Source organism: Trachurus trachurus (genome assembly GCF_905171665.1).
Source record: "Trachurus trachurus genome assembly, chromosome: 1".
Taxonomy (NCBI): Eukaryota; Metazoa; Chordata; class Actinopteri; order Carangiformes; family Carangidae; genus Trachurus; species Trachurus trachurus.
Window position 1 is genome coordinate 38,085,229 of NC_139891.1, and position 22,966 is coordinate 38,108,194.

Sequence of the window (22,966 nt, forward strand, 5' to 3'; positions counted from 1 at the left end):
CACGCTCAGATTCAAATAAACCTTTTGACTAAACGGTCCGAGCCCAAACCTGAACTCTGCGTCTTCTTATTCACACCCTCACCTGAACATCAGCTACTGTTCCTACTGGACACACTGAAGTGATGGACGGCTGCCACACCTATAGAGACACATCTCACTGTCTCTAAGTGGCATCAGCTGCTTTAAAGAAGCAGTATAGTAGAGAGGTCGTGTGTGATATAGTTCAGTTTAGTTCAGGTGGTGTAAGTCCGGTCTTATTACTGCACGTTGTTCTGATATAATGATTGTATGTAACAACGAATTCAGAGCAGAGTTATCCAGCCACGTGTCTCCAGACGGTCTATTGTTATTATTATTATTACTATACATTTAGAGATGATGATGCTGCTTATGTTTTGATTTATTATTCATGTTAACTGAAGAATCTCTGAAATGTTGCACCACAGTGACTGAGATGTTTTGGTTCGTAGTACTTCCTAGCTTGTGTTGTAGCTAATTGTTAGCTACTGGATACCTGTGTAGTAGGTGTTCTTACTGCTGTTCAGTCAACTGTTACTAATCAGTATTTTGTATTGATTGTCATGCACATACACACACAGACACTCACACCTTTGCAGACTAGAGGAAAAGGCCAAAATCGTCTGAGGAGTCATCTTTTATTCCAAGTCTTGGGGGAAACTGAGAGAGTGAAGACTTCAGACCGATGCACTCTGTGATTATTACTGTGAGTATCCAGCATTTAATTATTAAGCTTTACAACAAACTGCTCCCTCAAGCCATGTGATAATAATGTGAAAATATAGTTTGTGCAGTTTATTGTTTGTTTGGGTGTGTCATTAACCACTTCAATCCAATCCAATTTTATTTATATAGCACGATTGAAACAAACACAAGGTTTCCAAAGTGCTGCACTTGATACAATATGAGGCATTTATATATAACATTTATATATAACAAAGCAATTAACAATATATAACACTGTTAAAACTGGCTTTAGCAACAACAGAAAAGGACAGCTAACATTGTTTTTCAGTATTTAATTTCAATAATAAGAATAATCTATGCATTAGATTCTTTCAGGTTACACTTGCAATAGGATCAGTTAATAAATTACAACACAAGCCTATTTCATAAACAAGGACAACTCAAAGGTCTTTACAGAGAATAAAAAGGAGGAAACTCTTCATTGATCTTGTCATAGTTGTGTGGGTGTTACCTTTGATAGTTTCATTTGGTCTTTTTTGAGTTATTTGACCTTTTTGCCACTTATTTGACACAGTTTCACGCTATATTGCTGTTTAAAACATCCAGGATAACTCTCAGTTAACTGGATTAACTCAGGTAACACTGGGTTTTCCTCTCTGGCGTTGTTCAGTCTTTTGTCCCTGCCAGGATCCTGTAGTAGGAATGATGACTCAGTGTTTCTAGTGATCTCATTGGTCGGTCGTTGTTGTTTGTTTTGTTTTTTTGACAGGTTTTGATCTGATCCTCTGACGTTAACCTGCTACACAGCAGGTGAGGAGCTCAGCATCTGTTTCCATGGTGATTCACCCCGGTAAGTGAACAACCATCATAGAAGTAAAAGTAAAAACCTGAATTTACCTCAATAACTTTAAATCCTGCCTCGTGGTACAGAGTTATTCTGTCTGACCAACTCAGAGCCCAAAGACATTCAGTTTAATCAATCATTAAAATATAATAAATCATCATAAAAATGCCAAATAAATGAGTTGTTGTTGTTTCTTCTCTGCATATTTACATTTTTTTTTCCATCTTGAGTGGATCGACTCATCTTTCTGCAGTGACCTGAGTTTGTCCTGTGGGTGGCAGCAGAGCTACACACACACATAGAGCTTGAAGTTTGCCAGATATGAAAGTCACCAACAAGAATTACATCATGCTGGACTGTTTATTTTATATAGGCCTAGACACTACACACACACACACACTAACATCAGCTCTATATTTTGATCAATGTATTGAATAAATGTCTATGTATCCTTAATAAAACACAGGCTTCATTGTGAATCAGAATTTCTTTTTCTCTCCTGAAGCTCCTGTAGATCTGACCGGCCACCGTCCGCCTCAGATGATGCTGCTTTCAGAACCACTCGTAAATACGAGACAAACACTCTTTAATCTTCAAATAGGCCACGGGGACGATCCTGGATTCTAACAGAGTGATGGCCACTGTGAACTTGTATCTTAGGCAAGTCGTAGGTATATTCTGTCCATTGCTGTAATGTTTTTATAGGTTTTTTTTGTTTTGAACATTTTGAAATTAGTTGGCAGACGGCATTCCCCTGCCTCCCCTGACCACGACATCCCTGCTGACCATCCACGTACCTTCATCTCCTGCATTTCCCCCACTAACCAGTGAATAACATCTGATCCTAAAGCACAGAAGAGATGACTCAGATCTGCCTCCTGTAGAGGCTGTAAATCAACATTTTACTTTATGTTTGGAGGTAAAAAGAAAACTACATCAAACCCACAGTGAAGTAAGAGACAATTATGACTTTTTATCAAAGTTTCAGATCATAAAACAACATTCAACACTTCTGATATAACGTGTTTTAGGTGTTTACGGTTATAAAAACCTCCTGTTACAGTTGGATTTACATTAAAACAACCAGAGCAGGAAACAATACAGTGTGGCTGGTTAATGGCGCCAAGACAGAGGAGGCTCCAAACATCGCGGTGTGCGTTTAAACACACACACATTATGACTGTAGTTCAACCTAAAACACATCGTGTTATCATTAAAGTAACTCTGACCAGACACATGAGTTAAGACGTTAAAAAAGACGATAATCGTGTTGTTTCAGTCGATAAACGAACTAAACTCCTCTGAGCGGCGGAGCTGCCGAACAGCTTCCGGTGTCTATCGACTAACAGACTATTTCAGCTTTTACTGTGGAAACAAACGTGATAGATGAACTCACCGGTTGTTAAAAAGTGAAATAAAACCTTGTGTGCTCGGTCTGGAGGGTTTGCTGCTGTCCTGGAGGTTTCTCTCCCTCTCTCTTCTGCTGCAGACTGAGAACAAACTTGCGCCAAATCGTAGCTGCCGCCTCCTCGTCGATCAGCTGTGTTTCCCGCCGCTGCGCTCTGATTGGTCAGCGTCACAGCGGCGTCGCTGCTGATTGGACACGCATCAGGGCGGATGTTGCGTCACTTGTTGCTAGACCCGGCCCAGACTCAGGTCTGTGGCGGGAGTTTCAATAGAGCGCTGTTTTGGCGGACTGTCATTTTCCCGGGAAATACATGAATATTAATGAGGTCTATTTATTAAAGCACAAAGCTGACAGACTTTTACTTCCTAGTTCTACTAAACTACGGTACTATTTTTTTTTTTTTTTTACTTTACAACCGTTTTTCGACAACTTTTCGCCTTTTTCATTTTCAGACACAGAACAGTTACTACATGAGAAGTTTATTTTCTAACAATATATTTTCATGACAGACAAAGTTTTCACGTCAGAAACGTGTCATGTTGTTTACAGTATGAATCATTGTAGTGTTGCACTATGACATGACTGTATCTTGTATAAAATAATCCTTTATTTGTCCCACAATGGGAAAATTCACAGAGTTGCAGCAGATAGATTATAAAAAGCAGATAGCAATAGCAGTAAAAAAGAAAGCAGTATTTGTAATAGAGTGTCATTAAGATTATGATTATTTAAAAAAATATATTTTTATTGAAAAATACAATTAGATACTTCCAATTACAGGGATACAATTATCCTTTTCTTTTTTTATACATATATGTATATGTAAACAAAGACAAATTAATAGAAATAAAGAAATAGATATACACATTGAATTTTGTTTTTTGATCAAATTTTTTTTATGTTATTTCCCCGCTTTTTCCCCCTTTTACAATATAGGCCTACCCACATTTAATCATATACACAGCCACATAATTCACATACATATACATATACAACCGTACATCTCGTATATACATAATTTATAATTCACTTTTTACTTTTCTACTTTAGATTTGTTTGGGTTGAATATCAAAAAGCTACAATATGATTGGTTAATAATCCTAACCTCAGAGCATTTTAATGAGCTTTAAATCCAGAGACACTGATGATGCTTTGTCAGGTCCAGAGGACACACAGGGACGATGGTGGACTGGACTCTGTGTGACAGTGGAGCTGTTCTCAGATCAGTTCAGACTGCAGCGCTGGGAGTCACCTCCACTTCCTCTAGGTCCTCTGGCAGTCAATGATGAAGGACCTATAGAGTCTCCCAACTGCACACACAATAACATTGTAAAATTGTGTAGAGAGAGGAGGTGGAAGCAGCTGCAGCTTCACCTTTACACCTTTTCACTCTGTCTTGCTGTGTTTGATTTCAATGTGCAGCAGCAACTGTGTAGAAATATGAACAAAGACTGAAACAACATTGAACTGAAGTGAAATGTGCAGCAGTTACTGCAGCATCACTGCTCCAACACTTCAGTGAGGGATTTCCTCCTGTTACCTGTCAGCTCATGTTACAGATACAAGTTATTAAGTATCTGTGCGACCGCAGCATCTGATTGGCTGTTGAGATTTCATAGAGAAACTAATTTATTGATCATTTCCACTAAAGTTTATCCACTGCATCTGCTGGAACGTAGTTTGGCCATAAAAACAAAAAGACATTCTTCTCCATATTTATTGCAGACTAACATTATTCTAAAGCAAAGATCAACAACATGTATTTAGTGAATCTGTGATTGATGGCTGGCTCATACTTCCTGGTTTTGTCTTAACACCACATACCTTTACCTGATACTGGAGCATTAGGACTCTGTTTGGCCTCCACACTCTGTTGGTTTTGGTTCTTGTCTTTCTTCATTAACTATAACTGAACTTCTATGTGTCTATATGTTTACATGTCTTGTTATGGATCTAAGTTACATGATGAAAAGAAAAAGAAAAGAGACCAGTTAAACTGCCCACTAGTGTTGTTTTTGGCGGCCTGTTTTAATTTTAGTTTTAGTCTAGTCTTTGTGTCAAACTGTCCTTTTAGTTTTCATTAGTTCTAGTCACGTTCATGCTCCTTTTTTGTCTAGTCAAGTTTCAGTCGACTCAAAGTCTGAGCATTTTAGTCTTATTTTAGACAGAATAAATAAATGGTAAATAAATAAAATATATATTTTCGTCTAGTTTCAGTCAGTGATTTTAGTCTCTTACTAGTAATGTAATTCTATTTAACCCAGTCAATGTAGCCTATATCTAGTATAGAGAAAAACATTTTTTTCTTTTAGTCAAACCCATTTCACAATTCAATGTTGTTGATATGTTGTTATTATGTCACACACACACACACACACACACACACACACACACACACACACACACACACACACACACACACACACACACACACACACACACACACACACACACACACACACACACACACACACACACACACACACACACACACACACATAACTGACCTCAGAGTCTCCAGTCGACAGTCTGGACTCTTCTGGAGATCAATCAGATCCTTCACTCCTGAGTCCTGAAGGTAGTTTCCTCTCAGGTCCAGTTCTCTCAGGTGGGAGGGGTTGGACTTCAGAGCTGAGCCCAGAGAAGAACAGCTGATCTTTGACAACCTGCAGCTCATCAATCTGAATAAAGAATAAAAGAAGTACAACATTAATTCACCTCTTCATGTCAAACTGATCATTGCTGCTGACCTGAGGACAGTCTGTGAGAATCAATATCTGATCAGACATGTTGGACTAAACACTGACTCCAGCACTTTTATTCAGGACTGAACTGGATCAAAGTTTAAAGGTCCAGTCCTGATCCAGGACTAAGGTCTTTCTTGGTCCTGGTCTCAGGAAACTAAAACTGCACACATTCAACTGAACACAAACCTGTTGACAAACCCCACCCACCCACATCTGATGTGATGCTTCAGACCAGTCAGTCTTTATCTGAGTCAAACGCTCTGACTTTAAGGTCAGATTCACATCATCTCTGTGAACAAAGTGAAGACTGGTCTAACACTACAGAGCAGTCTAACATGTGTTTGTGACAGCGCCCCCTGGAGGTTGAAGTGAAGTGAACAGACATTATTGATGAGGACTGAGTGAAATGAGCTGAAAGTGAAGAGTCATTGTCAGGTGAGAGAAGAACAACTGGAAACATGAGACAACAACTATTTCAAACGTCCTTCATTCATGACATCAAAGTCAAAGATTCAAGTTCTGAGTGAAGACCAATCGGGTTCAGTTGTGGATCAAAGATCTAAGATCTACAACAGTAACAGTCAGTGAACTGACCTCAGAGTCTCCAGTCTACAGTCTGGACTCTCCAGAAAACCACTCAGATCCTTCACTGCTGAATCCTGCAGGTCGTTGATGCTCAGGTTCAGGTGTCTCAGGTGTCTCAGGTGGGAGGGGTTGGACTTCAGAGCTGAGACCAGAGAAGAACAGCTGATCTCTGACAAACTGCAGTTGTCCAATCTGAAAAGAATAAAGAATAAAAGAAGTACAACATTAATTCTTGGTCCTGGTCAGAGGTGGGTAGAAATAGGCTACATTTACTCTGAGTAGTTTTAATGCATCATACTTTTTACTTTAACTTGAGTATAATTGTGAAGCGGTACTTTTACTCCTTTACATTGAGCTACATTCTGCTTGCTACTCGCTACTTTTTATCGATCCAATCTGTTTGTTCACGGTAACACACACACACACACACACACACACAAAGAGTTTATGACAGTTCATAGACCTCTGTATGCATATGTAAGTTATTGTGGCTGACTTTGCTTTACTTTGTTACTTGATTTAATTTATTGTCTTGTCAGTGTAAGTTTTGTTCTTTGACATTATCTGAATTTGTTCATTGCTGTTTTATATTTCTGTTTATTACACGCCTCTATTGAATGCTGCTCTCTGATTGGTCCATCGCTGCGTTCTGTGTTATTTCTGTATAATGACCGTCGTCAAGTTTAACAGACCGTTGCTAGGGACGCCGCTCTGATAAGATGAGCATAGAAAAGAGAAATTATGCAGGATATTTACCTTTTATCGTCATTAAACAGCTTGGGACTAATAGTGATGTTAGATAAATGATTTGTAACTTGTTACAAGGAGAGTGGAGGCTCCTTCCACATCGCTGCTGGAAACCAAACCTGCTGATCAGAGCCTCTGACCGGGTGTCACAGCTCTCCTCTCGTCTCGGTGGCACCGCGACTCCGCGACACAAACGCACCCCGTAAACATCTATGGCCAGTCCGTCACTGCCCGTGACCAATGCGGCAACAACAGCGGAGAAGTTTCTAATCAGGCCCGCGGACACCGGGACCTGTGTTAACCCCATGTTTGACAAGTGGAAATCCCGTTTTCGGTTTATTCATCGCCCGTCGGTGCGGCTGCGCTTGTCACTGTGTGTGATTTATGCGTGTATTAGGTGGCGTGTGATATAATAATCGATTTGCCTGGCATCAATCCGCTCTTCCGCTGCCAGCGCGCATGCGCAAGGTTCGCACTGAGACCGACTCGAGTCTCAGTCGGTCTCAGTATCAGTGCGAACCTTGCACATGCGCGCTGGCAGCGGAGGAGCCGGACAACAGACACTAGGAGCTAATGCTACAAACATGCTTGGAATGTGGACTTATTTAATTTTTTCGGGACAATTACGCAATTTGGGGCTTCAGCACAAGACGGACATTACATACGAGCATCATGGAGGTATTTGGATGTTTTTTTGTGTGTGTTTTTTTACGAAGAGCTCTGGTGTCCCTTTACAACCGTTGCATTGAAATGCACTGCTACGCCAAGACCCCCTGTAACTCAGAGAAGGGACGGTGGACTCTGAAAATTCTTCCAGCCCTTAGTCAACATGAGGGTGAGTAGATAATGAGCGAAATATCATTCTAGGGTGAACTATCCCTTTAACGGGACCTGTCCACCACCACAGTACTGAAACTGAATCAATTGATGCCAGGCAAATCGATTATTATATCACACGCCACCTAATACACGCATAAATCTCACACAGTGACAAGCGCAGCCGCACCGACGGGCGATGAATAAACCGAAAACGGGATTTCCACTTGTCAAACATGGGGTTAACACAGGTCCCGGTGTCCGCGGTGTTATGTTCTAATAACATGGTCACACTATGATACATGGGTTTGCTGTATGTTGCTAAATAGTGGTTACGGTCCCTTTAAGAGACTGTGTGATTATTATGGGATGCGACGTGACGTGTAATGCGCGCGCATTGTAAAACAAGGAAGTGTTGATCTACACATGAGACTGAAGTAAAGAAAGGCAGTGTATGTTCTGAAGCAACACGTGTGCGTGTCAGTTTTTCACACACAACATTTGGCGACAAGGATGGCTGGATTTAGCCTTCCCCCACCCGAAGTGTTTCTCGCGGTGCCCGGGGAACCCGCAGTGCCATGGACACGGTGGCTGACTGGTTTTAATGCCTATGTTGATGCGCTCGGATTCGCCGACGACGAGCTTCCCGACAAGCGAAAGACCGCTATCCTCGTCCACTGCCTCGGTACCGAGGGCCAGCGTGTTCTTGGAGCGCTCGGCTCGGCAACAACTTTCGAGGATACAGTCAAGCTGCTGACGGACCATTTCTCTGGGAAACAACGTGTCCTGATACGGCGGTACAGACTCAGGAAGCGCCACCAACGACCCGGCGAGTCCATACAGACTTTTGTAGCTGACCTACGTGAGCTGGCACGAGCCTGTGAGTATGGAGCATTGCATGACCAAATGATCAGAGACCAGCTGATAGAAGGCACGTCATGTGACAAGACACGGGAAAAACTGCTTATGGAACCTGATGATTTGACACTGACTGATGCAATCAAAATAGCGTTGCAAGTGGAATGTGCTCTAGAATGCTCTACTCTGCTGACCAGCCCTGCTCACCACACAGCGTTAGCACAACAGCTGCAGCGCGCAGAAACGTCACAGTTTTCCCCGTCCACTGATAGCGATGACAGCCTGCCTGTGCAACAAATGAATAGACAGCGCCCCACTGTGGGCTCCAGACGCAATTGCGGCAACTGTGGATCCAGTTCTCATGCTACAAGAGCATCACAGTGCCCTGCCCGTGGACAGGTTTGCAGAAACTGTTCTAAATTAAACCACTTTGCTAAAGTCTGTCGTTCAGCTCCAACCAATGCAGCACAGCAGCACAGGCTTCCCCAGTCCACTTCCGGATACACAGAAATTAGTAATATCCGTTCTACACGAGTATCATTCAAAACTTGCACAGTGCAGCTGGGGGAGGTAAGCGTGCCACTCATCCTGGACACTGCGGCTGCAGCGTCGCTCCTCAATTTGGCCACATACAGGAAATTCTTTTCCCGCATGCCACTGGGACCCCCATCCACAAGCTTGCGGGGATATGCAAATTCTGCCATTGAGATTGTGGGCACAATTGACCTGCCTGTCCGCTATGGTACAACGCACCTTCCCTCCTTCCCTTTTCATGTGGCACAGCGGGGAACCAACCTTCTTGGCCTCGATCTCTTCATTGCACTGGGCTTCTCTCTGATGGACAATAGTGGAAGAGCTATAATGCAGGTCTCCCCAACGATGCACCAGCAGTGGCCAGCGCTGTTCGACGGCCTGGGCCGCTTGACAGCATTCACTCATCGGCCCCTGGTTGACCCTGCCGTGACACCAGTTATGCAGCCCCTCAGGCGCCTGCCACTCACCTTCCGGGAGGGCGTCACTGCAGAGCTCACCTCCCTGCTAGAAGAGGGCATCATCGAGCCAATAAATGCAGCACCTTGGATCTCAAACCTGGTGGTCGCACAGAAAAAGTCAGGGGGCCTCCGGGTCTGTGTGGATCTGCGACAGGTCAACAAAGCTATCATTCCAGACAAATATCCTTTACCTACAGCTGAGGAGCTCACCTCTCTTTTCCATGGATCAACGGTCTTCACAAAGTTGGATTTACGCCAGGGCTACCTGCAAGTTCCCCTTCACCCGGCCAGCCGGGACCTGACAGCATTTGTGACACACGCTGGGGTGTTCAGGTACACACGCATGCCGTTTGGTCTTAGCTCTGCCCCCAGCTGCTTCCAAAAGGTCATGTCTACAATTCTCGCTGGGGTCCCGGGGACAGCAGTTTACCTGGACGACATTGTGGTGCATGGGCCAGACCAAGCCACCCACGATGCCCGCTTACACAGAGTGTTTGTGGCCCTCACCAAACATCACCTGACACTGAACGGGGAGAAATGTCTCTTCTCAGTACCGACTGTGGACTTTATTGGATTCCGCCTCTCAGCTGATGGCATTGCACCTCTCTCCTCCAACGTTGACGCAATACAACGCATCCCTGAACCAACCTCCATCACACAGGTTGCATCGTTCCTAGGAATGACGGCTTATTATTTGCGTTTCCTGCCCAACTACTCACAAACGACAGCACCCCTCCGCCAGCTCCTGAAGAAGGAGGAGCCGTGGGCTTGGTCACCACAGTGCTCTGAGTCATTTTCCATGCTGAAAAAACAATTAACCTCACCTCCTGTCCTCGCCCATTTCAGCCTCTCAAGCCCAACCTTCATCACCTGCGACGCCTCCACTGCTGCAGTTGGAGCTGTCCTGTCGCAGCTTCATGACGGCACGGAGAGGCCAATCGCCTTCGCATCTCGGGCCCTGACACCCACTGAGCAGCGGTACTCCGTGGGTGAACGTGAAGCATTGGCCTGTGTGTGGGCGTGCGAGAGGTGGCACATGTATGTCTATGGCCGTCATTTCACCATCAGGACGGACCACCAGGCCCTCACAACAGTGCTCTCCACGTCAGGTTCGGGACACAAGCCTCTCCGACTCCATCGCTGGGCGGAACGCCTCCGCCAGTACCACTATGACCTCATCTTCACGCCGGGCAGGGAAAACGTGGTGGCAGATCTCCTTTCTCGCTCCATCGCAGCCCCAAACCCTTCTGTACCATCACACGATGAAGAACCGGCTCTCATCCAAGCGCTCTATGCACCATTGCAGCCAGTAGTCACACTGGAGGAACTGAACACTGAATCAGGAAGAGACCCGATACTATCCAAGCTGTGCACCTACATCAGAAACGGCTGGCCGTCCCACATCCCGGAAGAGTTGAAACCGTTTGCTCGGGTGAAAGATGAGCTCTCCTGCTGGGCAGACACGTGTGTCTCGAGGGGGCTCTGCACCGTCATCCCAAACACTTTGCGTGCTCGTGTCCTGTCAATGGCCCATGAGGGTCACCTGGGAATCGTGAAACTCAAGCAGCGGTGCCGTGAGTTGGTGTGGTGGCCAGCCATCGACCGCGATATTGAACATCTGGTCCAGGACTGCTCAGCGTGCCTCCTCAGTGGGAAAACCGGACCCCCTTCAACCCCTCCCCTGCAACCGCTCCCCTGGCCTTCACGTCCCTGGGAACATGTACAGCTGGACATCTGTGGGGAAATCCATGGCCGTGGTGTTCCCCACCACCAGCGCTTCCTGGTGGTCGTTTATGACCTCCACTCTAAGTGGCCGGAGGTTGTGCCAGTGGGGACGGTGACGTCGCACGTCATGGTTCGGATACTGGATGGCCTCTTTGCCCGCTGGGGCGTGCCTCGGGCCATAACAACAGATAATGGCCCGCAGATGACATCTGCGGAGTTCTCTGACTTTCTTGCCAGCAGGGGTGTCAAGCACATCCGAACCGCTTTTTACCACCCACAGGCCAACGGTGGAGTAGAGCGTTTTAATGCAACACTGAAGAACGGGATTCGTGCACACCTGGCCCAGGGCTGTGCATTCGAGGAGGCACTCAACCAGACCTTGCTGCACTACAGAGCAAGCCATCACTCCACCACGCTTGTGTCACCAGCGTTTCTGATGCTCGGACGAGAATTGGGACTGCCATTACACAGGCTCCGAGCACCAAATTGTGACTTTCCCATGCCCTCCCTGGCCCGAATCCGAGAGACTGTTGCTGCACGGCAGCAGGAGACGAGGGAAAGGGTGGACAAGAAGTGCAGGGCGAGGCCACCGTCCCTTCAGGTCTCAGACTGGGTCAGGGCTCGACGGCCGCAACGACACAACAAGTTGGCCTCGTTCTGGTCCCAACCCAGACAGATCAGTCGCCTTCTTGGGCCCGCCACATTTCTGCTCGACGACGGATCACGGTGGCATGCTAGTAGGCTGAGGAAAGTCCCAGCACCCCTCTCTGAGCACTTGGCCACGGCACGAGCCCAGTCACCATTCCCCTACAACATGGCCACTGATCCGGGCCCACCCCCGGCCCCGGTTGCACCCCCCGCCCCTGTCCCACCCCCCGCAGCACCACGCCAGGAGGTTGTGGTGCCGGACCCGAGGCCGGTGCGGGCCAGGGCTCGGCCTGTTGCCTTGCAGGACTATGTCACGAATTACCATGCTTAGTCTAGCGGTTGTCTTCACTGATTCTTGCCTAGTACATTTTGATATCTTGATTAGATGTTCAGTTTTCTTGACGAATGTTTGGGTTGGTTGTTAGTTGGGGTGGTATGCTGTTTGCTTTTTCGTGGGGGGAGGAAAATGTTATGTTCTAATAACATGGTCACACTATGATACATGGGTTTGCTGTATGTTGCTAAATAGTGGTTACGGTCCCTTTAAGAGACTGTGTGATTATTATGGGATGCGACGTGACGTGTAATGCGCGCGCATTGTAAAACAAGGAAGTGTTGATCTACACATGAGACTGAAGTAAAGAAAGGCAGTGTATGTTCTGAAGCAACACGTGTGCGTGTCAGTTTTTCACACACAACACGCGGGCCTGATTAGAAACTTCTCCGCTGTTGTTGCCGCATTGGTCACGGGCAGTGACGGACTGGCCATAGATGACACGGCACAGCCGCGTAATGATGCGGCCGAGACGGCTGCGTGATCATGTGATTGATATGTGTGAAAATAAAAAATAAAAACGTGCGCAGGTGCTGGCTGGTTTACAGCCAGACAACTCTGGAAAGCATGAAAATACAATAATTCAGTAACACAAGGGTAGCAAATAGCTCACTTGATAGAGTATCCCCACTGCAAGTTGAAGCATTGTTGTGGTGGGTTCGAATCCACCCAATAGAAAATTATTTTGGTGGTCAACACGTTTTTCTTTTCTCATCATCACTGAGTGATCAATGCTATCCAGATGTATGTATACATATGTAGGCTATTTAGGCAGTGGAGTGTTAATGTGTGACAGTCTTTTTGGTGCCAGTAGTCTATAACATGGCCCGGGAGGATCAGCGTCACGGCTGCCACACTCCGTGACACTGACCCTTCCTTGCGATGCCCCCACCACACCAAGAAGCTGCCCACTGCGTAAAAACACGATGCAACAGCGACACTAAGGGTTGATTTAAGAACGGTTGTTTTTGATGTTCATGCAGATATGGGACGTGGATGTGTGCGTAAAAATTATGATAAATGATAGGCTAGTCATGATGATTAATTTTATTTGTGTGCCTAATGTGCAGAGCACATGTTATTCCTCATATTTAGGTTATTTATTGTTCTTATTTAATTTTTTATCTCTTTATTTTTTATTTCGGCACAAAATTTAATATGTTTTAAACATACAATGTGCACTGTTTAAATCTTGCTTAGTGTGATATTGATTTGCCTTGAAAAAGTGAGCGCTCCAAAGAAGATCTTAGCGCTAAGAGCTTCTTAACAAATCTGGGAAACGCGGCCAATATTGATGAGGACTGAGTGAAATGAGCTGAAAGTGAAGAGTCATTGTCAGTGTGAGAGAAGAACAACTGGAAACATGAGACAACAACTATTTCAAACGTCCTTCATTCATGACATCAAAGTCAATGATTCAAGTTCTGAGTGAAGATCAATCAGGTTCAGTTGTGGATCAAAGATCTAAGATCTACAACAGTAACAGTCAGTGAACTGACCCCAGAGTCTCCAGTCTACAGTCTGGACTCTCCAGAAAACCACTCAGATCCTTCACTGCTAAATCCTGCAGGTCGTTTCCACTCAGGTCCAGTTCTCTCAGGTGGGAGGGGTTGGACTTCAGAGCTGAGACCAGAGAAGAACAGCTGATCTCTGACAACCTGCAGCTCCACAATCTGAATAAAGAATAAAAGAAGTACAACATTAATTCTTGGTCCTGGTCAGAGGTGGGTAGAAACAGGCTACATTTACTCCGTTACATTTACTTGTGTAACTTTTTGGATAAACTGTACTTGTAATGCAGCATACTTTTTACTTTTACTTGAGTATAATTGTAAAGAAGAAGTGGTACTTTTACTCTGTTACATTGAGCTACATTCTGCTTGCTACTCGCTACTTTCTATCGATCTACTGCACGATCTGTTTGTTTAGGGTAACACACATGCGCGCACACACACACACACACACACACACACACACACACACACACACACACACACACACAAAGAGTTTATGACAGTTCATAGACGTCTGTATGCATATGTAAGTTATTGTGGCTGAATTTGCTTTACTTTGTTACTTTGTAAAGATTTCATTATTGACTTAGTTGTTAAGTGTTGTTCTTTGACAATATCTGCATTTGTTGCTGTTTTATATTTTTGTGTATTTGATTGCGTTCATGCACTGATTATTTAACAAATTAAAGGTTACTCAGCACAAGCAGTTCCTCAGTACTGGAGTAGTTTTTTCACCAAGTACTTTCTTACTCTCACTCAAGTGAATATTTGGATGACTACTTTTTACTCTTACTTGAGTATTATTATTATAAAGTAACAATACTCTTACTTGAGTAAATGTTGTGGCTACTCTACTCACCTCTGGTCCTGGTCTCAGGAAACTAAAACTACACACATTCAACTGAACACAAACCTGTTGACAAACCCCACCCTCCCACATCTGATGTGATGCTTCAGACCAGTCAGTCTTTATCTGAGTCAAACGCTCTGACTTTAAGATCAGATTCAAATCATCTCTGAAGAGTCATTGTCAGTGAGAGAGAAGAACAACTGGAAACATGAGACAACAACTATTTCAAACGTCCTTCATTCATGACATCAAAGTCAGTGATTCAAGTTCTGAGTGAAGATCAATCAGGTTCAGTTGTGGATCAAAGATCTAAGATCTACAACAGTAACAGTCAGTGAACTGACCTCAGAGTCTCCAGTCTACAGTCTGGACTCTCCAGAAAACCACTCAGATCCTTCACTGCTGAATCCTGCAGCTTGTTTCCACTCAGGTCCAGGTGTCTCAGGTGGGAGGGGTTGGACTTCAGAGCTGAGACCAGAGAAGAACAGCTGATCTCTGACAAGCTGCAGCTGTTCAATCTGAATAAAGAATAAAAGCAGTGAGTTGAGGACAAAGCTCCTTGTTGACAGCGTTCAGTGTCTCATCATCTGTTCAGAGCTGAAGAGGCTTCAGAAAGAACAAGTTTAGAAAATCAAAGTCAAACAGCTGAAGCAACAGGAAGCAGATTAAACAGTCACATAGAGAGAAAACAGCTCATTAATATTCATGAGAAGCTGCTGCTGCTTCAAACATTGAACCTGCTCCAAATTCTTCAAAGAGCTGAAACCAGCACACACACAACTTGTTATTATGGGATGTTGAGCTGGAGGGAAAAATCTGTTCTCCCATTAAAATCACTTTTCACATGAATAATCCAGTATGGACTCATAAAATCTGAGGTTGATGTTTAACACTCCTGTGTCTGACACAACCAGATGTGTTCAGGTGAGTTCAGGTGTAGAGCTGCTGGTGTCACCTGAACAAAGAGCCAACTGGTTTTTATTCTACACATGATGAAATAAAATAAAATAAATGAATGATGAACATTAATGTTTGTAATAATGCAGCAGGTCAGAGGAACAATTTACAGCTTCGGTTCTCTGAGAATCTCATTCATATCCAAACAAATAGAAACTGTCAGTGAAATATCTCTGACTGAATCAAATCCAATGGAGTCAGGACGCTGTGGATCCAAACTGAATCCATTCAGCAGATCCATGGCAACACCAGCTCTAATGACATGTTGGCTTTGAATATTTCACTACAAACATCACAGAGCCTCAGGAAAGAGGAGGAGCCACCAGCTATTGATTATAGATCAGTTATTGTCTGACACATTACATGTGTTTCTGTAGTGGAGGTGAAATGTGAAGAGAAACAGAGACTGGACTAAAACCAGAGAAGAAGAAAACAGACGTCACCATGACGACCCTCAGTGTGGATCAGTCTAATATCAGCCTCATGTCTGCAGCTCAGTGTCAACACAACTTTCAAACACATTCATCTGAGCACAGAAATAAAACAGAGTCTGACCTCAGAGTCTCCAGTCTACAGTCTGGACTCTCCAGAAAACCACTCAGATCCTTCAGGTCTGAATCCTGCAGGTTGTTGAGGCTCAGGTCCAGGTGTCTCAGGTGGGAGGGGTTGGACTTCAGAGCTGAGCCCAGAGAAGAACAGCTGATCTCTGACAACCTGCAGTCCTCCAATCTGAATAAAGAATAAAAGAAGTACAACATTAATTCTTGGTCCTGGTCAGAGGTGGGTAGAAACACGCTACTTTTACTCTGTTACATTTACTTGGGTAACTTTTTGGATAAACTGTACTTTTAAGAGTAGTTTTAATGCAGCATACTTTTTACTTTTACTTCAGTACAATTGTAAAGAAGAAACGGTACTTTTACTCCGTTACATTGAGCTACATTCTGCTTGCTACTCGCTACTTTCTAGCGATCTACTGCGCAATCTGTTTGTTTATATAGATTTATTTTTAGTTTTTATAAAATGTTAATATATTGGCCTAAATGTTGGTTGAGGTAAGAAAATTAGAATAAAATTGAGTGACAGTGACTGTGAGCAACCACCTTCCAAATAATTTATACACCTCATGTGAACATTGTTATCAGCAATTTATTGAAGCAGCAGACTACATAATGTTTTTATATTTAGCCTACCGGTAATTCATTTTCACCTGTTGCACTTTTGGCCACTTTTGCTGTATGAACTTGTATTAGTACTTGTTATGTACTTAAGATTATAAGGAATTTGTGCAATGAATCAACTTCCAAGCCCCTTATGAAGAAGAAAACAGCAAGGAAGTGTACGTCGCCCGGACTGGCATTACCGGGGCCCCACCCTGGAGCCAGGCCTGGGGTCGGGGCTCGCAGGCGAGCGTCTGGTGGCCGGGTCTTGGCCCACGGGACCCGGCCGGGCGCAGCCCGAACGAGCGACGTGGGCCCGCCCTCCCGTAGGCCCACCACCCGCGGGAGGGTTCATAAGGGGCAGGTGCCGTGTGTTTTGGGTGGCAGCCGTGGGCGGGGGCCCCGGCGACCCAATCCCCGGACGACGACTCTGGCTTTAGGGACATGGAATGTCACCTCGCTGGGGGGGAAAGAGCCTGAGCTCGTGCGGGAGGCTGAGAGGTACCGACTAGAGATAGTCGGGCTCACCTCCACGCACAGCCTGGGCTCTGGAACCCAACTCCTTGAGATAGGTTGGACTCTCTTCCACTCTGGAGTTGCCCATGGTGAGAGGCGGCGAGCTGGTGTGGGCTTGCTCAGAGCTCCCCAGCTCAGCCGCCATGTGTTGGAGTTGCACGATCTGATATCACCAAGTAATTAACAGCCCAGGATCAATGTCCAAGTTGTTCGTCCAGGAGCACTGTTATAACCAACCAATCAGGGGTCATTTGTGCGTTGTGATGTCATTGACAGTGTGACGTGAAAAATTCAATGTGCGTTAGCCTGCCTCCTTTTTTGTAGCCTGCCTTCATTTCACCAAAAAGGTAAGAGCATTTCCAAATTCGACTTTTGATTGTTTTTAAAACATTTGTGAGAAAAAAGGCTTGATGAGCACGTAGGCTTATGTTTTCGCACAGTGTTTAATAAGGTAGCTAATTTGCTAACAACTAGCAACTAGCCAATTGTTAGCCTAAGTAATACTTTTGCTTGGTTTTAAAACATTTGCGATAAAAAAAGTCTTAATAAGCAGGTAGGTGAATGTTTTCAGTGTTGGATAAGGTAGCTAGTTTGCTAACAACTAGCAACTAGCCGATTGTTAGCCTAACTGTTAAAACTAGCCAGAACAGTGAACAGTGGGTGAACTGTGCATTGCCTTGGGGAATATTCAGAATTACTGTCAGATAATGCATTTTGCCTTGATAATGAGTAGTTACTTTTGAGGGGCAGAGTGATGAAGCAGCAGAGTTCATAATATTTCTGAACAGGATGCATTGTACGTAGCTTTGTAAACTGTTAGCAGGGAAACAGGCTAATGTAAATAATAGCTGTTACTAGGTAATTCATCAATAGCTAACTGTAGCTTAGGCTACTCACCTCAATTTTGACAGAGAATGGTGGCAACAGGCTAATCTAGGCCAGGCCGATAACCCCACACATTTTGCTTATCTGTGCTATCAAAATTTTAATCCAGGAGCAATATAGTATCACATTTATCCAGGACCACTGTTCATCACCAGTCCAGGACAGTCAGTCTCACTTTCCACTCATTGTTAATCCAGGACTGATACAGCATCACATTCATCCTGGACTGTTGTTACAAGATCTTTAGTCCAGGACAGTCATCATCTTGATGTGGACTTCTTCTTCATCAGTCCAGGACTGATACAGCATCACATTCATCCTGGACTGTTGTTACAAGGTCTTTAGTCCAGGACAGTCATCATCTTGATGTGGACTTCTTCTTCATCAGTCCAGGACTGATACAGCATCACATTCATCCTGGACTGTTGTTACAAGGTCTTTAGTCCAGGACAGTCATCATCTTGATGTGGACTGTTCTTCATCAGTCCATGGCAGGGCGAGTCTGTCTATGATCTCAGTGTTCATCCAAGAGCAATTAGTATCACATTCATCCTCATGATATACCAATTGTACCAATACGTGCATGTCAAGCAAACCTCTCAAAATAAGGGGGTCATTCCTATGTTCCCACAGCCCTATGTTCCCACAGCCTTATGTTCCCACATTTCTAACTTTTGTTGTCACTGAAAATTAGGCCCTATGTTCCCACACCCCTTTGGTCCCACCATTGGTTGTGTTTAGGCAATGAATAAAAGAGTTGGTTAAGTTTAGTAAAAAAGACCCGGTAGAGGCTAGACAGGCCAGATAGGTAGAGCCCAGATAGGTAGAGAGTCCAGTGGGAACATAGGGCCTAATTTTGAGAAAAATCTTAGAATTGTGGGAACATAGGGCTTTGGGAACATAAGGCTGTGGGAACATAATTGTAATAAATAAAAGCATCTAAACACTGGCCTACTGTAGGGTTAGACCTACTATTTGACCTGCTTGAGCAAACTGAGGTTGCTGATCAGCCTGCTGTCTGCATTTTTTTAATACTCTGATCGATTTGTAGTAGGGCTGGGTACCAACTTGATTTAACAAGGTCACAAGGTAGGGTTAAAATTACTCTGGATTATTACTTTAAATCAAATATAGGGTGTGGTGTTAAGAATTGTGCTCTTTCTTTCAGGGATGGAAGATCTTATTAAAATGAATGGAGAGTTGGAGACGGAGAACTGAACTCTGCCCAGAATCGACGAGTCCGGCGGACGCGGGCCCAGAAGAAAGCCCGTGTGGAGATGGATATCGAAGTCGGCGGCCGTCAGCGGCACTAGTGGTGAGTATGTGTTTGTTGTGTTGGCTGCCACAGACGGTCCATGGATGATAGCTAATGTTAGCTTGTCTGCAGCTGAAGGCTTTAGCTCTCGCTCCCTGACGTAGGCTACTACCGCGACATGTAAACACACATTTCAGGACCGCTGACTTGTATCATCAGAGCAGCCTCCTTTCATATTTAATAGAGGGGGGACAATACCTGACAATAATATTCTCATCTATCAGAATGTGCCTGCTGTAAAGGATAATATAATCATAGCTGAAAATCACAGGTTATTATGTCTGTTCTGATTTTACAAGTCTGTCTGTGTGTGTGTGTGTGTGTGTGTGTGTGTGTGTGTGTGTGTGTGTGTGTGTGTGTGTGTGTGTGTGTGTGTGTGTGTGTGTGTGTGTGTGTGTGTGTTAACTCATTGAGTGCCGCGCTCCTTTCCAAAGTTTTAGTCAAGTGTACCGGCAATTTAGACCATTTTTGACTTTTTATGTAGAGCCACAGTGTATTCTATATTATTGCCACCAACACATACTGTGGCTCAATTGAAAGGTTTAACTTAATGCTTCAAGTGGCCACAAACCGTTTGTTTCTACGTGCCTCCGTTCCTGAGAAAAGTCAAGCTAAACATGGCTGGGTTTCACCAAAATCCCTCCTTTTTTTCTAGAAAAGGAGATACAGCGTCTTTTATGAAAGGTGCTCTGTTTGTGTCTGTCGCTCTTCTCACACTCGCATTTCTGGATCAAAGGGCTCGTATAAGATAAATATATACAACAATGGTTGTTCTATTCACAAAACCACCATCGGGGGCGGGGGGGGCGCCACTAAACAACAATAACACAGACGCACCGTGCCGTGTCACAGCTTCTCGCCGCGGAGCGTGAGGGTCAGTCGGCCACCGCGGCTCGGGAAGACCGGTCCCGCCGGTGGTCGCGGTCCTTCTGTGGTACGGGTCGGTGATGCCGGTCTGCTTTGGCCCAGAGACCATCAGATTTTACCGCGGGAGGACTTTGGGGAGGACACGGTGTTGCTCCAGCTGAAGACCGGGCGGACTGTCGGCTGAGAGCTTCCTGTTTCTGCTCCGAGCAGCTCGAGCAGCTGGAGCAGCAGCGCGGGTGAGAGCAGAGCAGCTGCGCTGCATCTGCATGCAGAACTCGTTTGCAGAAGCCGAGTTATGATAAAAACTTCCAGATCATGAGCTGTCATGTGACTTTGATCGTCATCTATTTCAGTTCTCCTCGTCGTAGAGTCCCCAAATTTACATATAATGTGTATTAAAGTGTCTATTTTCATAATTTAAAAAAAAAGCAAAAAACGTAAAATTACGTTGTTGGCACTCAACGCATGGGAACGAAAAACGAGAAATTACGTGGTTGGCACTCAATGAGTTAAGTTAAATATCCTTTTTCCCCCTCTTTTCTTTATTTCTAACTGTTGATAACTTTACTTTTTTGTTCTGTAAATTGCAGTCCAAAATCTGGATCAGGCCGTGTCCCGGTACAAGAAAATTCTCTGGCTGTTTGGTCTCCTGCTTTCAAGCGTGTTGGGATGGACCGAAACACTGCTCCAACCGCAGAGAGCTGCCCCCAGCAAATATAAGGACTTAATTTTTTGATACAGAAAAAAAAAAAATTAAATTCCGTAGGCTACAGAAAGATTTTTTTCAAAGAATTATTTGCTGAACTTAAACTTCTTTGATCCACTGTTGGTGTTGGCAAGTTTTTATTCAGCCATGCTTACCCTTGTTTTACATCAATAGAACAGTTGTACAGTTACAATATGTTGGGAAGTTGCAATAAATACAATGCAATATAAACTATCCCTTTGTGTTGTGTCTCTCCTTGGTCTGTTAAGATAACCAAGACTTTTGAGTCTTGAGGCATTGGCAGCCTTAATATCTCATTTGTAAATGCTCTACAAGGCACAGATAGTGCCCACTTTAGATTAGCTCACACAAAATACTTAATTAACAAGTAGTAAGTGCTTTGTAACTGCCTGAATTCATGAATTCCTGCATTAATAACTGTTTATAAGTCATCCATTGGAAATGAAATTTGTGAGTTTTTATAAAACATTTACTAACACTCACTAACCATTCATACTGGACGTGTAAGAGCAGCTTGGGAATGCTGAATCCATCATTTATATAGATAAGCTTATTAATGAAGAGTAAAACATTTACAACTGTGATTGTAAACCACATACTAATGAGTATTAACGTCAGAAACATGCTTTATAAATGATGAATTCAGTGTTTACTAATCCATAACTACTGTGCTTACCAATGATGAGTAAAACATTTATAACTATGTTTACTAACTACATACTAATGAGTATTCATATGTTATAAATTATGAATTCAATATTTATTCATGCTTAAAGCATAAGTGATATATTTGTGTTAATATAAGTCTTAAATAGTTGTATCTTCCAACAGCAATCACTTACATAGAATGTTTGGACCGAAACACGGGTCTGTCTGTCACTCTGCTCTGCTCTGAGCCGAGGAGAAAACATTTATCGTATCCTACAGTTTTTATCCAATGAGGAGAGATATAATATTCTAATAACAGTAAACCATAGCTATAAGGCTGTGATTGTCCGGGGCTAATAATAAATAACAGTCCGCAACAGTCCGGATAAAAGTAGTGCTATGGTGATCCTAGATTAAAGTGCAGGATTAAGTGCAGGAGTCCTGGACTAAAGATACAGTAGGCCTAAGCAAAAACAGCCCAGGATGAATGTGATACTGTATCAGTATGATTAAAACTTAATGAGAGGAGAGTGAGACTGTGATTGTCCTGGACTGATGAAGAACAGTCCACGTCAAGATGATGACTGTCCTGGACTAAAGACCTTGTAACAACAGTCCAGGATGAATGTGATGCTGTATCAGTCCTGGATTAACAATGAGTGGAAAGTGAGACTGACTGTCCTGGACTGGTGATGAACAGTGGTCCTGGATAAATGTGATACTATATTGCTCCTGGATTAAAATTTTGATAGCACAGATAAGCAAAATGTGTGGGGTTATCGGCCTGGCCTAGATTAGCCTGTTGCCACCATTCTCTGTCAAAATTGAGGTGAGTAGCCTAAGCTACAGTTAGCTATTGATGAATTACCTGGTAACAGCTATTATTTACATTAGCCTGTTTCCCTGCTAACAGTTTACAAAGCTACGTACAACGCATCCTGTTCAGAAATATTATGAACTCTGCTGCTTCATCACTCTGCCCCTCAAAAGTAACTACTCATTATCAAGGCAAAATGCATTATCTGACAGTAATTCTGAATATTTCCCAAGGCAATGCACAGTTCACCCACTGTTCACTGTTCTGGCTAGTTTTAACAGTTAGGCCAACAATCGGCTAG

General features: G+C 44.0%; 1 protein-coding gene across 1 annotated transcript in view; it reads right to left on the reverse strand.

Moving 5' to 3' along the window:
* The window catches only part of LOC310990603 (uncharacterized protein), a gene marked incomplete at both ends in the record, with an annotated part of 161,546 nt that overhangs the window by 68,408 nt on the left and 70,172 nt on the right, over window positions 1–22,966 (reverse strand). Inside the window, 3 exons of the mRNA XM_083978046.1 lie at window positions 6,299–6,481; window positions 13,909–14,082; window positions 16,286–16,459. Coding sequence (XP_083834172.1) covers window positions 6,299–6,481; window positions 13,909–14,082; window positions 16,286–16,459 — 531 coding nt within the window. The remainder of the gene's footprint in view (window positions 1–6,298; window positions 6,482–13,908; window positions 14,083–16,285; window positions 16,460–22,966) is intronic.